General features: G+C 41.2%; 1 protein-coding gene across 4 annotated transcripts in view; it reads right to left on the bottom strand.

Annotated features, from left to right (window-relative positions):
• Positions 1-13,201: 13,201 nt before the first annotated feature.
• Positions 13,202-17,803, bottom strand: part of LOC144688402 (casein kinase II subunit alpha) — an 82,907-nt gene continuing 78,305 nt past the window's right edge. For all 4 annotated transcript variants that reach the window (XM_078554892.1, XM_078554889.1, XM_078554891.1 and 1 more), the window contains 4 exons: positions 15,327-15,427; positions 15,097-15,245; positions 14,628-14,717; positions 13,202-14,463 (listed from right to left, as the gene is read on the bottom strand). In XM_078554892.1, coding sequence (XP_078411018.1) covers positions 14,348-14,463; positions 14,628-14,717; positions 15,097-15,245; positions 15,327-15,427 — 456 coding nt within the window. In that variant the 3' untranslated portion in view covers positions 13,202-14,347. The remainder of the gene's footprint in view (positions 14,464-14,627; positions 14,718-15,096; positions 15,246-15,326; positions 15,428-17,803) is intronic.

Consider the following 17,803-nt stretch of genomic DNA (forward strand, 5'->3'; position numbering starts at 1 on the left):
CATCCGCGGACTAGTGCCAAAATTGGGAGAGCTGTCTCGCAGGCTAGTCAAGCAACAGCCTGACATAGTCATCCTCATGGAATCATACCTTACAGATAATGTCCCAGACATCACCATCCCTGGGTATGTCCTGTCCCATCGGCAGGGCAGGCCCTGCAGAGGTGGCGGCACAGTGGTATACAGCCAAGAGGGAGTCCTCAACATCAACTCTGGACCCCATGAAGTCTCATAGCATCAGGTCAAACATGGGCAAGGAAACCTCCTGCTGATTACCACATACTGCCCTCCCTTAGCTGATGAATCAGTGCTCCTCCATGTTGAACACTCCTGGAGGAAGCACTGAGGGTGGCAAGGGCACAGAATGCACTCTGGGTGGGGGGCTTCAATGTCCACCACCAAGTGTGGCTCGGTAGCACTACTACTGACCAAGCTGGCTGAGTCCTAAATGACTTGGCTGCTAGACTGGGTCTGTGCAGGTAGTGAGGGAACCAACAAGAGGGAAAAACATACTTGACCTCATCCTCACCAACCTGCCTGCCACCGATACATCTGTCCATGACAGTATTGGCAGGAGTGAGCACCACGCAGTCACTGTGGAGACCAAGTCTTGCCTTCACATAGAGGATACCCTCCATCGTGTTGTGTGGCACTACCACCGTGCTAAATGGGATAGATTTTGAACAGGTCTAGCAACTCAAGACTGGGCATCCATGAGGCGCTGTGGGACATCAGCAGCAGAATTTTATACAACCATAATCTGTAACCTCATGACCCGGCATATCCCCCACTCTACCATTACCATCAAGCCAGGGGATCAACCCTGGTTCAATGAAGAGTGCAGGAAGGCATGCCAGGAGCAGCACCAGACATACCTAAAAATGAGGCGTCAACCTTGTGAAGCTATAACACAGGACTACTTGCACGCCAAACAGCATAACCAGCAAGTGATAGACAGAGCTAAGTGATCCCACAACCAATGGATCAGATCTAAGCTCTGCAGTCCTGCCACATCCAGTCATGAATGGCAGTGGACAATTAAATGACTCACTGGAGGAGACGGCACCACAAATATCCCCATCCTCAATGAAGGAGCAACTCAGAACATCAGTGTAAAAGATAAGGCGGAAGCATTTGCTACAACCTTCAGCCAGAAGTGCCAAGTGAATGATCTATCTCGGCCTCCTCCAGAGGTCCCCAACATCAGATGCCAGTCATCAGCCAATTCGATTCACTCCACATGATATCAAGAAACGGCTGAAGGCATTGGATACTGCAAAGGCTCTGGGCCCTGACAATATTCCTGCAATAGTCCTGAAGACTTGTGCTCCAGAACTTGCCGCGCCTCTAGCCAAGCTGTTCCAGTACAGCTCCAACTCTGGCATCTACCCAGCTATGTGTAAAATTGCCCAGATATGTCCTGTACACAAAAAGCAGGACAAATCCAACCCGGCCAATTACTGCCCCATCAGTCTACTCTCCATCATCAGTAAAGTAATGGATGGGGTCATCAACAGTGCTATCAAGTGACACTTGCTTAGTAATAACCTGCTCACTGATGCCCAGCTTGGGTTCTGCCAGGGCCACTCAGCTTCTGATCTCATTACAGCCCTGGTTCAAACATGGACAAAAGAGCTAAACACCTGAGGTGAGGTGCGAGTGACTGCCCTTGACATCAAGGCCACATTTGACAGTGTGGGGCATCAAGGAGCCCTAGCAAAACTGGAGTCAATGGGAGTCAGGCAGAAAACTCTCCGCTGGTTGAAGTCATACCACGCACAAAGGAAGATGATTGTGGTTGGTCGAGGTCAGTCATCTCAGCTCCAGGACATTACCGCAGGAGTTCCTCAGGGTAGTGTCCTCAGCCCAACCATCTTCAGCTGCTTCATCAATGACCTTCCTTCCATCATAAGGTCAGAAGTTGGGATGTTTGTTGATGATTGTACGATGTTCAGCACCATTCGTGATTCCTCAGATACTGAAGCAGTCCATGTCCAAAAACAGCAAGACCTGGACAATATCCAGGGTCAGGCTGATAAGTGGCAAGTAACATTTGCGCCACAGAAGTGTCAGGCAATGACCATCTCCAACAAGAGAGAATCCAACCATCACCCCTTGTGGTTCAATGGCATTACCATCACTGAATCCCCCACTATCAACATCCTGGGGGCTACCATTGACCAGAAACTGAACTGGACTAGCCATATAAATACTGTGACTACAAGAGCAGGTCAGAGGCGAGGAATTGTGCAATGAGTAACCCACCTCCTGCCTCCCAAAACCTGTCCACCATCTACAAGGCACAAGTCAGGAGTGTGATGGAATACTCCCCACTTGCCTGGATGAGTGCAGCTCCCACAACACTTGTAGAAGCTGGAAACAGTCCAGGACAAAGCAGGCCACTTGATTGGCACATCCACAAACATTCATTCCCTCCACCACTGGCACACAGTAACAGCAGTGAGTGTACCATCTACAAGATGCATTGCAGGAATTCACGAAGGTTCTTTTGAGAGCACCTTCCAAACCCACGACCACTGCCATCTAGAAGGACAAGGGCAGCAGATAGATGGGAACACCACCACCTGGAAGTTCCCCTCCAAGTCACTCACCTTCCTGACTTGGAAATATATGGCTGTTCCTTCGCTGTCGCTGGGTCAAAATCCTGGAACTCCCTTGCTAACAGCACTGTGGGTGACCTACACCACAGGGAATGCAGCAGTTCAAGAAGGCAGCTCACCACCACCTTCTCAAAGGCAACTAGGGATGGGCAATAAATGCTGGCCCAGCCAGTGACACCCACATCCCATGAATGAATTAAAAAAAATACATGGAGTTTTCTGTAATTTGCCTTGAAGTATTTGTTGGCCTAATATTCTATCTTTAGAGATACCTCCTAAGTGAGAGAAGTTAGGTGCAGGTTGCCAACCATCAAGTCTTAGGAACCATCAAGTTTGCATAGGGAAGCTGCCAAAATTTAACTGGTTAAAACCAAATAGGATACAGTGTAAGTTTCAGCAGCTAGAACCATTCCATAAATTAGGTCATATGGTTAAAGCCAGCTCCTGATGTGGTATGCTCCCTCTAGCAGCATGAATGTTGCACTGTCTCAGGTGCAGTCTTTCACATTCAACATGAAACAAAGGCCTTAGCTGCCCTCAAGAGGATGTAAAAGAACCCATGCGCTATTCAGAAGCAGTGATGGAGTTAGCCCCACTGTTGTGGCCCGTATTTACGACTCATCCAATACCTAAAAACAGATTATTTGGTCATTATCATGTTGTTTGAGAGCGCCATAATATGGCTGCCGTGGTTCCCACATTACAAGGGCGACTGCACTTCATTGGGTGTAAAGCACTTTGGGATATCCTAAAGTTGTAAAAGTCACTATACAAATGAAAATCTTTGTTTTCCTTTTTTGATCAGCTGCACACAAATGCAAGAATGACAAAAAAAGATGTATGTAAGATGTGCTATCCAGAGCACCACCCACCCCCTTCCTTTTTTGTGGCCATTTTACTCTTTCCACATCTTGTTACAGAGCAAATAGGCAAAACACCAAATTCCTGCTTTTAAGTTGGCATTTCGAGAATTTCAAGAATGGCTCAGCAAAGCAAGCACTAAGAGTAAGACCAATTATTAGGATGGATCCTGGGCTTTGCTCCAGCTTTTCACAAACCTGCCTCCCAAATTTCTTGGGACTGGGGCGTGCTGGGGGAGATGCCAGTTGGAAAAGTGTTGGAACAATCTCCTGGTCTGCAATTTCTATAATCCCCTTGGGGTACAGTATTTTCCCTTTGGCCCATTGCATGTGTTTCAACTCTGCAACTGGAGCCACCTACTCTAATTTCCTTTTCTAATACTCCATTATCGTCTCCAATGGTCACTTGTGATAAAATACTCCACATTCTAATAATTGAAAAATAACTCTTCCCTGTACCCTTTCCATGGCTCCAATATCCATCATGAATTCCCGTACCCAGAACCACACACAGTACTCCCAATAATTGGCTAGGTGTGTTATACAAATTCAACATCACTTCTTTGCTTTTGAATTTGATAGTTTTCATATAAAGCCCCAAATCTAATTTGCCTTTTCTTCCTGAACTGTCACCTTTAAAAGTCCGTGCATCTGAACTCCTAGTTCTATTCAACTTATATTATAACTTGAATATTGCTGAAAAGAGAGATGTGTTGCTGAAGATTTTCATCATGCACTCATCAGGACAAATGCAAGAGTGCCAAATTTCAAACAATCACAACAATTTGTACTACAGGAGTAAAAGGTGCTGATTGGTTATTGAATATAACTCGCTCTGTTACTTCATCTCAAAATATACGACTACAAAATTTCTCTGCCATCTATGCAGGACTATGGACAGGGCAGGAAAGTAGAACTATTTGGATAGTTCTTTCAAAGGCATATACAGATGAAACTTATGGCCTCCTTCAGAGTGTCATATGATTTATCATCTATCTGTCCACTCAGCAGACTCGTTTTTCCTGTTTTCTGAAGTTTTCTGTGGCCATTAATATCAGCAAACATCAATTCCATATTTATTGAAACATGAAAATATTTATATATTTAAAAGGACCTCACAAAGATAGTGAATCCCTATCACCAATTAATCTCTAATTTGTTACCTGTGCCATCTTTCCCTATGTAGCTGCATTCCTTTTACTAGTATGTGTCTTGAGTCTCAAAACCAGTCTCCCATGTGGCTCCTTACCAAATACTTTGAAAATGTATCCATACTACCCAATTTCCAACACATTTCCTTTATTTATAAACATATTTCCTTTGAGTGTCACACCCTTTTGAAAGGGCAGATAATTTCTGTACCTATCAGAGGGTTGGAATCTTAAGACCGCTTCCAGGTTTCTCTGGCAAACAAAGGAAAAATAAAAACATGACAAGATTTATAGGGAGAGACAGAGAAGACAAAGGAGGAAAGTATGTGAAAGGCATATAGAACAAGAGAATTGGAAAATGTATGAAAAACATATTGGATAAAGTACAGGGAAAGGGAGCTAGAGTGGAAAATTAGCAGAAAAGGGAAAGAATTAAAGAGTGTGAAATAAGCAGAGATAGTCAAAAATTAAATTTTATTTTGGCCATGAGCAATACCAAAGATCATCAACTGGTTAAAAAAGATGAGACTTGTCTTTTGTTGGGGTGGGGGGGGGGACTTTAAAAATGCATTGAAGTACAACCTTTAAAAAAATTCCTGGCTGGCAGTTTGCTTCTGTCCAGGTGCTCTTAAATTATTAGGCATCCAAAAACATCACACATGATAAGCTCTCTCCCTCCAATACTTCAGCACGTTAACGTTGCTGCATTATACAAAACTGAACCAAACAGTTTGGGGGAAGCATCAGGCTCCATTCCTGGTTTTTGTCAAGCTAAGCAATCTTCACTAGTGCAGCAGTTCGGGTGCTGAAAATGACCTCCATTTTCCCAGGCTAAGACAAGGAACAGAAGCAATTCAGCCACAGTTCCTGATTGCTATTTACTAATGCCTGGTGGAAGTGTAGTTACCAAGTGAAAACTGGATCAGGCAAAAACCTAATGCCCCCACCCTCCTCCCAAATAGTCAAAAGACCCTGATGACTCACTATCCAGCTGACGTAGGAAGAACAATTTATTGGGCACTTTGACCGAACTTTGCTGCCTCCTGTTGGAATGACTCCCAGCCCAAGTTACTGAATTCAAATAACAAAGGAAATAATAAATACTTGCATTTACGTAACATCTCATGTAGTTGAAGTATCAATGACATATATGTGTAAACCATGCGTAAATGAAACATCAAAGCTTCTCACCTACAAACCTTAATTCTAAAACAATGTGACCCAAATCAATAACTACATTCGTATTTTAGAAGTCAGAAACTGGAAATCTTCAATTACAGCGGTAGAGGTGTTTAGGAGGATGTACAATACTTCATGTTCACAGAGGTGGATATAAAAATCAAATTAGCACAAAAAAAATGATTTTGAGAGTTAGTTGAACTGTTTCCCTCAGAAATACAAAAATATGATCAACTAGTAAATTACCCAAGACATTGCTCAAGGTCAGTTAATTAATAGCTTCTTTTTATGTATGCAAGTTGGGACAGACTTCAGAAACTTGTTCCACAGGTCAACCTAGTGGCTGGAGCCTTCAACTACATTGTGACAGATAACAACTTAATGGAAATGTTGACATAGCAATATCTAATTATAAATGTTGATACAAAAAGCATGACCAAAAATCGTGACAACTGTAAGATTTATGGACATGAAGTGTCGACCCCATACAAGATCTTCAATATATCATGTCTTCCTAATTTAACATACAAGGGCTCTGGCATATGATAACAATTTCTACTTACAAGAGTACCACAGTGTACTTAGCATCTAAGGCACTTGATTAGAAGTGCGCAATTTTATTTTTAATTTTAGTGCTCATCCATTGAAGGACATCAGCCCAGGGTAGGAATTGGAAAGCCAAATTCCAAAATGTTGGCACCCAGTAAGAATATCTCAAACACTTCAGTGAGAACCCTTACAAGCAGGCAAATACCTGAAATTTCCATACATTTTGGTAACAGCTGGAAACAAACACTGCTAACCTATTGCACCACCCAGTAAGCTTCATCCATCCATAAATATTTATCTGCTCTCACTGCCTGGCACAATACATCCTCTCCACATAATTCAAACTGTAACCTGAATCCATACCCATACAAACATTTATGAAGGAAAATCTGCATAAAAGGAGCTGTCCTGCCAAGATCACATAGTAAAATTAAGACAATTACATTACTGTATTATCTATCAACACTTTGCAAACATCAAATTGGGAGCTGCTTGTTCCTTTATCAGACTGAGCAACCAACTGAGTAACGGGAAACACAGCTGCACAGTCCCTCTTCTGCTCCAAATTTTGCACTGGAAGAGGGCAGGAAATGACTGCAGCAGCATTCAAGGGCAAACCACCATAACAAAAATGATTAGGGTAACTAATTTTTTTTTTTAAAGTACCCGTATCTAGGAAAGCCAGCTCCTTTTTAAATTAAATAAATTATTGATTAGACACTGTTGAAAAATGGTACTGTGACGTGGTAGAATATTTATTGGTGTTTGGGTACAGTAGCACCAGTACTTCTGTATACTCTTTAATGGCATACCATATTTTGTCACAAAAAGGGGAATAAAACGAAAAATAGGAATAGGGGTGACTGACACAAAGTCAGGCCCCTCATTAAAAATAAGCACTGCAATACTGGATGACCCTCTTAATCATATCTTACAAACACACAATCCAAGTTCATTTAAAAATGAAATGTCAATGCGGCTTTCCATAGGCGCACATTCTGCACTGAATCTCCTAGATTGTGTCAAAAAGGAAATTCTCTGCTACAAAATGCACCATAATTTTCAAAAGTGTACGGTTGCCAGTTGTTTACATAAAATTGATCTACATATCATTCAAGTGCTTCCCCCACCCATCCCTCCATTCAACTTCAGATAATGCCACACAAAGGAAGACAGGTTTCAGTGGATAGAGAAATATCTGTTCCAGGCACTGATAGGGCAGGCTAGCTGTCACGATTCTTGCATTTCATTTAACTGAACATTTGCAACTAAAGTATTAGGACAAAAAAAAAAAAATCCTCACCACATTGGCACAATTTTCATGTTTTCCCTCTAGCACAGATTTATCAAGTTCAGTTTAACAAGAATAAAACTACAACCTGCAGTTTTTTTTTAAAACTCCCAACATTAAAAACAGGTAATTTCAGACTCGTGATTTTTCTTGTGTGCATTTTTAAACAGATTAAAAGTTGTATTCAGCAGCACTGTAAAATATTGGCTTTTAACCGCTAAAATTGAAAGTGATGCAAAAGTGCTGAAGCACAATTGTTTTCAAATACATGAGGTAATTTACAGATGCAGTTAATATTGCAATTCTGCAACGAATGGCAGAAGTCCCAACTTAAGATCCACTGTCATTGCAAATTTGTCTTCTGTCTGCTCAGTTGCTTGTTTTTTTTTCCCGCAGGAAAGCGCAAGTCAATGAGAAAGTATGTCTTCAAGCTGATTTCTTTTGCTATCTACACAGTACTTAAACGATATATGTGTAAAAACAAATCTACAAATAAATTTAAACCTTACATCCAGTAAGCGGGATGCTGCAATATTTTGTAATGCTAATATAGAGGGTTTTACCACCAGATGAGAATTCTCATTATAACGTAGCAAAGGTCTATGACATGATCTCTGCTTAACACTTCGGTGGGTTTTACACAGGCAAGGGTGTGTTGACTTGCCCTCAACATGCCATCAAGCAAATCTACACACTGCATCCTAAGTAAATCTGCAGGTGACTCACAACCCAGGTCCTTGCAGAACACTAGAGGTGCTCTGGTGCACACATAGCCCATCCACCTGATCATAAAAGAACCATAAATTCCGAAGACCCAAACCAAGCTCTATTTTTATCCAGTTAATTTTACTTGGAATTAATGGTTACCAATCTTGACCCAGCAATTTAATAGCAATCTTCCTTCTCCACCCCCTTCCGTTTTTGGAACAGTGTGCGCAAAGCTGAGCTGAGTGACACAGAGAGCCACAGCAGTGCACTGGTATCCCATAATCCCAATGGAATGATTCACTGCTGCATTGCTAAGGTTTTATATGACAGAGCCACCATGGAATGCTTCCTGTTCGCCTTGGCTTGAGGTAACTGCCATCTATTTCAGAAAGCTATCTTTGGGCAAAGGGATTGAGGAGAGTGCAGTATGGGAAAAAGGGACCATTGGAATAGATGGCTGTAATACAGCACCACAGTATCTTTACAGCGCAGGAGGCGGCTATTTTGCCCATTGAGTCTGCACTGGCGCTCTGAAAGAGCATTCTACCTAGTCCCAATCTCCTGCCTTATCCCAGTAATCTCTCTCTTTTCAGGTAGCAATCAAATTCTCTTTTGAATACCTCAATTGAACCTGCCTCCACCACCCTTTCAGGAAGTTTGTTCCAGACTCCAACCACCCTTTGGATGAAAAAAATTTTCCTCATCACCTTCACTTCTTTTGCCAATTATTTTGAATCTGTGCCCTCTAGTTCTTAATGTTTTCTTGAGTGGAAAGTTTCTCACTATTTACCCTGTCCATACCCCTCAGGATCTTGAATACCTCTTATCAAATCTCCTCTCAGCCTTCTTTTCTCCAATCTATCCTCATGACTAGTTCTTCATCCCAGGAATCATTCTTGTGAATCCCCTCTGTACCCTCTCCATTGCCTTCACATCCTTCCTCAAGTATGGTGCCCAGAACTGGTTGCAGTTCTCCAGATGAGGCCTAATTAGGGTCTTATACAAGTTCAACATGATCTCCTGACTCTTGTACTCAATGCCCCTATTAAGAAATTCTAAGATACTATATGCTTTATTAACTGCTCTCTCACCATGCTCTGCCATCTTCAATGACCTACGTACATATACACTGAGGGCCCTCTGTTCCTGCACCTCCTTTCGAGGCTCTCCCTTTATTTTGTACTGTCTCACCATTTTTTCCTGCCAAAACGAATCACCTCACACCTCTCTGCATTGAACTTCATCTGCCACTTGTCTGTCCAATCCACCAACATGTCTATGTCCTTTTGAAGTTCAAGACTATCCCATCACAGTTGACATCATTTCCAATCTTGGTATCATCTGCAAATTTTGAAATCATGCCCTACGCACCACAGTCTAGGTAATTAATATATATCAGGAAGAGCAAGGGTCCCAAAACTAACCCCTGGGGAACTCCACTACAAACCTTCCTCCAATCTGAAAAGCAACCATATATCACTACTCTGTTTCCTATCACTCAGCCAATTTCTTATCCAAGTGCCTACTTTTCTTTTTAATCCATGACTTGGAATTTTGCTCATAAGTCTGTTGTGTGGCACTGTATCAACTGCCGTTTGAAAATCTATGTACACCACATCAACAGCATTTCCTTTATCAACCTTCTCTGTTACCTCCTCAAAAAACTCCAGCAAATTAGTTAAACATGATTTTCCCTTGATGAACCCATGCTGGTTTTCCTTAATTATCCTGCACTTGTCTAAGTGATTATTGATTTTATCCCATACTATAGTTTCTAGAAGTTTCCCTACCACTGAGATCAAACTGACTGGCCTGTAGTTGCCAGCTTTATCCTTGCACCCCTTTTTGAACAAGGGTGTAACATTTGCAGTTCTCCAGTCCTCTGGCAGCTCCCCTGTGTCTAAGGAAGACTGGAAGATTATCACTAGTACCTCTGCAATTTCCACTCAGTACCCTTGGATGCATCTCATCCGGTCCTGGTACCTTACCAATTACAAGACTCTTACAAGAGTAACATCAGTTAAGGGAAGGTTTAAATAATTACGAGATAATAATCACAATCATGAAATCTTGGGTCAAGATCAGCACCATCCACTCCCTCTATCTGTGACGCAATGAAAAACTCCCTGGAACATAATGAACGAATCATCTGGCATTCAATTGGAAAGGAAAAATTCTGGAACAATTTGAGGATATGGTGGACAACGGGGAGGAAAGAAAGAGGGGACAAGAACAGGTATCTCCAATCTGCTTGAGCATATCATGCTGTGCTTAAAAATCCAGAAGAAAAGCACATAATCTATAAACTCAACAATGGACTTCAACATTACAATTCAGCTTTTCTTGAAAGAAAATAACCAATGTTTCTCATAACTCAATTAAGAAAGCAATGTTTTCAAAGGCTTCATAGGGTACAAATCAAAACAAAAGGCTAGAGTCAAAATGATACAGAGCCCAAGAAATGTGATATCTGTGTCCTAATAACTCCTTATAGGGTAACAGTCACGTTTCTGTAAAGCACCGGGCTTACCAAGTGATTACATAGTTCAAGTTTAACCATAACAGAACTATAGGTGTTTTGACATGATGGTTCGAAAGAAATTTACTGTAAAACTGACTTCAAATACTTCTCCCATTAACTTTAAAACAAAGCAGAGACTTGTAATTTTAGCAATTTATTTTCTGACAGATCACCCGTTAAATCTAAATGCATTTCACAACTAAATTAGTTATTCCTAAGACTGCAGGATAACAATCAGCTCCATCTAATTGTGTAAATAGGTGTACATGGCCATAGTTTTTTTTATAAAAGGAGGCAATGTCTGATGTGTTGAAGCTTAGAAACTTAAAACACATTGTGGTTTCGGTAGGAAATTCAAAACAATAGATACATTCTATACGCTGTTTAATGATGACTATTTTAATCATCACTTCTCCAGGGACTGAGATTGTTGGATCAATATATACATACATCTAGGTGGACCCAAGAGTTTCAAAAGTTATGTGCTGCTGATTCTCTACAACTAGATGGTGCTAGTAAGCACAGCAATATTGAACAGTGGAACCAGCGTACTGCAGTGCTACAATATGAACTAGATACCCAAGTGCTGTAAATAAGGCTGTAATTCAATCCAACTGTTTTAAGAACACTATAAGCTTTTAAGATTGGACAACGATCAGTATTGTAAAGTTAAACAAAACCCTCCCTTCACACAGGCTGAATTCCAACCCTCAACCCAATTCTTTGTATCTTGGTATTTCATGGTGAATGGGTTAGCAAATGTTGACATCCACTTCCTTACAGTTGCACAGTAGCATGACAATAGATACAAGGTTTGTCAATGTGAACCGAGACACAGCCATAAAACTATACAAGTCATATGATGTGCACTGTATCACAAAGAATTTTTCTTTGGGCATTTTACTGTGCTTTTTTTTTGAGTATTCTCAATCTTTGTACAGGTCTTGAATTCAGACAAATGATTTCTGGTTGTGGTTCAAATTTAAAAAAGCAGATCTTGGGCTCACTGCTGCTGGAGCTTTAAATTCTCCTGCCCAGAAATATTAGAAAATTAAAAAGGGGAAGAGGGCTTAAAGCATTTACTGTGAAACAGCAACATATATGACACATCGCTGCATCATTGTGCTAATGGACCACCTGCACCAAATGGAATGTGAATTCAGAGAGAAAACAGGTGCAAAAGTGTGCATTATCTATTGAAACCAGTCTTGACACTAACTCAAATTGGGGATCTCATTAGAGGTTGAGACCTGCTTCAGAATAAAATGAATGAAAAATACAAATAAAACATGATTCAGCATCTGGCCTAAGTATCCAAAATGGCTGTTAATTTACTGCACTAAAATATTTTAACAGCCATTTCAGAATACACATCACCACAAACACTGAGCCATAATACCGTTCTCTAATAGGTCACATTTTTTTGGCAAAACAATGATTAAATTAGGAAAAAATGCTCTACAATAAATCAGCTAGATATCACAGTGCTTTCTATGGCTTTCATTTTGCTTTTCTTTGAAATTTAAGTCTTATAAGACAGCTCAATGATGATCTCCTTATTTGGAACGGGAAGGGAGTGGGGCAAAGTCAGACAAAGATCAGAATCACAGGGTTTGGCATAATAAGATTGTGTCACTTTCTGTTCACCTACCCACACTGAAGTTGTTTACCCACAAATGCATTGTACACAACGACCCCTAAGTAAGGGTTACAAGAGAGTCACAGAAAAAAAACCAAATGACTAGAGATCTGTCTGCCTTTGGTTCAATGTGCACAAGTGACATCTTATTGTGCAGCAACACCGCACCAATTTTCCATTTCCAAAGAAGGTAGCTCCCAGGTAAACAGTTTAATGGGTGGTTTAAATGTTGACTTTTACTGCTTCCCAAAACAAAAAAATCTTATCTTTTTCTTGAGTAACTGCCATCTCGAACTTTTTCAGGTCACTTATATTCACTCTGATCTTTTCAAGAGTTGATCTGGAACTACATTCAGCTAGAGTGGGACTGAAGCAAATAATGCACATTAATGTAGGGGAATATCACCACTCCAAGGGTAAGGAATGGCACTGCAATGTACTCCCATTAAACAAACATCAGGTTTCAGCACCCAGAAGTTCACAACTCCATCAAGCCCTGGACATGTCTCAGATGCAGAACTGTCCCGTCTCTCTAACCCCCTCCTGTCCAAAGCGAGTTGCAGGTGCATGAGTCTACACGTTGACCTGATCCTGAACCACAGGCCTGAGAAAGCAGGCAAACGCAGCACAATGATAAAATGCAGAGTGGAAAGAACAAATAATGCACCTAACTGGATGACAAATGTATAACCAGGGGCTGTTTAATAAAATGTAGTCCAACATAGTATTAACTCAACTGCCTTCTCACTAAACAGCAGTTTTGTTTCCAAATGTTTTTCTTTAAAACAAAAATAAATTCCCTTCCCACACTCCACGAAAAACAGCCCCATTTCCTAACTCACCCCCCCCGCCCATCCCAAGCCCTGCTTAACTGCTTTAAATAAAAGGCAACTGAAAAATACAGTAGACACTGAGAAATGAGCATATAAACTACATGGCGCTAATGGTAACAGTGCTGCTTTTTCTCGTTCCAACTTTCTCAAAACGATTAAAAATCTTCAGTCCAAGAGTTTGAAAATAAATCCACCATAGTTCGAACTCCGATAACAGTTGCATGATATGGTGTGGTGTGCTCAGGCCAAAAACAGGAGGAGAAAAAAATGTCATGACTTGCTTGGATTTTCCAAGCGAAGAATTTTTTTTTTAAGGTCAAAGGAACAGATTAGCTTTTAAACATACTCTTAATTAACAGCAGTTTTAACAGAGTACTTTCAAAAGCACAATACAAATTTAATGCCGTGCTTCCAGTATTTCATATTCCTAACAGGTTTCATGTCAGAGACAGTATCCCTTTTAGCACAAGCCCATAGGCTATTTGGTTTTTGGATAATAAAAATGCAACTCACACTTACTCCCTTTCCTCTAATTGTATGGGAATAAGACTTTAATGAAAAAAATCATTTGAAGGTTCCAAAGTAAATTATTTCCGAACCACTAAATTATTACAGCAGACAATTCTTGCAATATTGACATCATCTGCTCAAACTCCACTCAAAACCCAGGGGGAAAACGTGGTAACACTGAACAAGTGCATGAGAACAGTGTGTAGGCAACAATTTCTGACAGAGAGGCATTACATATGGCCTAGTTCGGACTAAGAGAGGTATACTGTCTCTAAGTCTGGTGACATACAAAACACAAAAAAAAAATCTCAAGTAAAAATCAGCCTTTTTTTCCTTTTCAGAATGATTGAACTGAAGAGAATCCATAAGCAACTGCTCAGACATGACATGCCCAGCTGGTTCCCCGTGCTTCCAAGGAGGAGTGAGGTGGAGGGGAGGAGGGGTTGACCAGGCTGTTGCCAGGGTTACAAGTGGTCAGGAGGGCGACGTCAAGGCTGGGCCCCGGCAGTGGCTGGAACCGGCGTCCCAAGAGTGTTGGTAGCAGAGATGACTGGTGAGCCAGCAAGGGGTCCCAGTGGTGATGAGGTTGGCATTGCAGATATCCCTGCATAGAAACAATAAATAACATCAGTCTTCTAAAGGAACAAGTGCATTTTCATCAGATTTATATCTAGCAGACTTTGACCAATGCATCTGCCCACACATTGCTATTAGAAAGACTTGGTTACTATGTTTGGCACGTGCTTGCTAATTGACAGCGTTACCGACCTGACATCATACTGGCCGAGCTGATTGGAGTGCTACCAGTTGGCATGTTAGCACAGGAGCCCATTCGGGACTGGTCTTTCACAATTGGGTCTGTGGGACAAAACAAAATCAAAACAATGGTATAAGAATCCACGATCTTTGCTGAATTCTCCCTTGAGCCTGCACACTCGCCATCAGTTTTGAGGGCATGCCTAATACCGAACCCTACCCTCGTTCCACAACAGACAGATAAAACACGGCAGCTCTTGGTGTATTGTCTTTTCAAATGGTTGAAAGAAAAATGTAAAGGGACACGCAGACCAACTTCCCTTCAACAGTCCTTCTTGTCTTCCACAGCTGTGTTCCCAAACAGTGCCTGTCTGGCAAGTAATTGGCTTTAGGGTGGGTGGGGTAGAAGGAAGAGGTGTTCTGATCTCCGGTGGGAAGGACCATAAGACTAAGTCCTAACAAGCAGCATAGGAACACTTACAAAAATAAGGATGCTCCATAGCTTCTCGTGCTGTTAGACGCGTTTGATGATCATATCGTAGAAGCTTATCCAAGAAATCCAGTGCTTCTGAACTAACCAGGTGCTGATTCTCGCTGTGGACAAAGCGTTCCCATCTTTTACGGGAATGTCTGAAACAGGGAAACAAGAATCTTTTAGGTAAATGATAATAAAATCACCCCATTTTAACACCAAAAGTGCTGCTTACTGACCTGCCCAGGATGTCATTAAACCGAGGGTCCAGCTCAATGTTGTACTTGTCAATGTAGTCATACAGATCTTCTGTGCCTAGCACTTTGGCTATTCGGACCAACTTCAAAGACAGAGAGGAAGCAAGTTAATGTCACTTGGGGAAAAGAGGTTAACCAGGAATCTCACCACAATAGGAATTTAAAGAGTCATTAAATTAAATTAAATTTGATCTTGTTTAAATGATAAACACTGGAAACACTGGCACCGAAGAAACTGACTTGGGTTGTACTGGGTTTGATAACACCATAGTACTGAATTACTATGAATTAATATCTTATACTTAAAAGTACAAATGTATCCTTTATTTATTCAAATTCATCACAAGGTTGCATAACTTTTTCCAATTCTGCACCACACCCCCCCACCCCAATTCTCATCAACATACTTTTTTTAAATAAACAAATAACAAGTCTTTAGGAAAACAGAAAAAAAAGTTAGTTAGGAAAGAAAATTGGATTTGGAAAAGAATTTTTTGCCTCTCAGAGTTGAACACTTCCCAATTGTTGCAACGAGCTGCAGCAACCACACCACCATGTCCCCACCCTCAAGTCAGATGAGATGTAAACTCCACTTTGTTGCAACGATACCTACATTTTAATTGCTTCACAATCTGTGACTGTGCCTTCAGCTACATTGGCCTTAAGCCCTGGGATTCCGTTCTTAAACCTTTCTGCCTCTCCACCCCTTATTTCTTCTTTAAACCACTCCTTAAATATATCTTTCAACAAGGTTTTGGTCATCTGTCCTCATATCTCCTTATGTAGGTTGGTGTCAAATTTTGATTGAAAACTTTCCTGTGAAGCTCCTTGGGAATATTCGCTATGTTATAATGGTGCTTTATAAATGCAAGTTACTGTTTAACCTCAGAAGAGCATCTCCTACATTTTCCACACAAAGAATCCCTGTCGTATCTTACAGCATATTTACATAGCTGGATTGTCACTGATGCCAATTGGTCAAGTAAATGGCCAGGAGTTGGTGCCTACTGCAGACAGTAGTGGCTTTGGCCTGCAATTCAAAACACTAAAATTAATCATTGCTCCAGTTATTTTAGGCTGCCAGGTTGGGTGAGGTACTTGAACTCACCCAACACGGTCTAGTGTTGCAGCTTTGGTGACCAACCCCAACCTGAGAGAAAGCAACTTGAGATGAGGGCAAAGAGGGACCCATTTTTGCACTGTAATGAAATGCAGTAAAGGCAGGAAGTCGATTTCAACGTCTCAGTTATTGAATCCATGGGCCCAGCTTCCATAAAACTTTGCATCTGTCTTTCTCAAGGAAGGAGATACTACCAAAGTTATAGTGATAAAGGAAGTAATTGAGATACTGGGTGGGTTTAGAATTGATAAAGAGGAGATATTAGAAAGGCTCAACAGGTCAGGCAGCATCTGCGGAGAGAGAAACAGAGTTAATGTTTCAGGTTTGTGACCTTTCATCAGAACTGGTGAAAGGTTGTTGACCTGAAATATTAACAGGAAAATAAAGTCTGCATGGGAATTAGACAGCAGTGGGCAATTAGTTGTATTTTGTACCTCCACTAATTGCTGCACTAGTTATGGCAGTGCTCTCTCATGCACTTAGTGCCAGTCATTCTTAGTCAAACAGCAACTTGGGCCAAATCTGTCACTCGCCAGTTTCAAGCATCCAATCCTTCGCAATATTGCAATTTGAGAGATGTGCCCAGTTTCACTATGTGCTTTGTGTTGGGACACGGTTCTAACATGAGACAGAACATTAATTTAATTGGGAATTTATAGAATCCATTGGATGCAAGTTGCATCCTAGTATATGCTGATTTGGTTTCAATGATTCTGTTAAAACAATCTTGCCATTTCCCAAAACAAATCTGTAACCCCACTGGAACAGGCTGATGTCCTGAACTGATGGGAAGTTCAGAACTGATTGTCAAAAGCTCTTCATACAAGGAGCGAAAAGCATTTGGAATGGACTTCCCAGAATGACAGCTCAGGCTTCTCGCGTATGACATCTTGCAGCTTTACAAGTCTAAGTTCAAGTCGGACACTCAAGTCTCAGCACTGTGTTTATAAAAACAAAAAGTGCTGGAAAAACTCAGCAGGTCTGGCCGCACCTGTGGGGAGAGAAACAGAGTTAACGTTTCAAGTTCGTATGACTTTTCTTCAGAGCTAAAGTAGAAATGTAATGAATTTTATATTGTTTAAGAGGGGGTGGGGCAGGTGAAGCAAGATAGGAGATCAGGGATAGGTGAGGTATCCCTGGCCTTCTATCTTGTTTCATCTGCTCCACCCCCTCTTAAACAGTAAAAAAATCCATCACATTTCTACTTCTCTTTAGCTCTGAAGTCATATGGACCTGAAATGCTGACTCTGTTTCTCTCACCACAGATGCTGCCAGACCTGTGGAGTTTTTCCAGTATTTTTTGTTTATAATTCAGGTTTCCAGCGTCTGCAGTATTTTG

This window comes from Cetorhinus maximus, chromosome 13 (genome assembly GCF_964194155.1).
Source record: "Cetorhinus maximus chromosome 13, sCetMax3.hap1.1, whole genome shotgun sequence".
Taxonomy (NCBI): domain Eukaryota; kingdom Metazoa; phylum Chordata; class Chondrichthyes; order Lamniformes; family Cetorhinidae; genus Cetorhinus; species Cetorhinus maximus.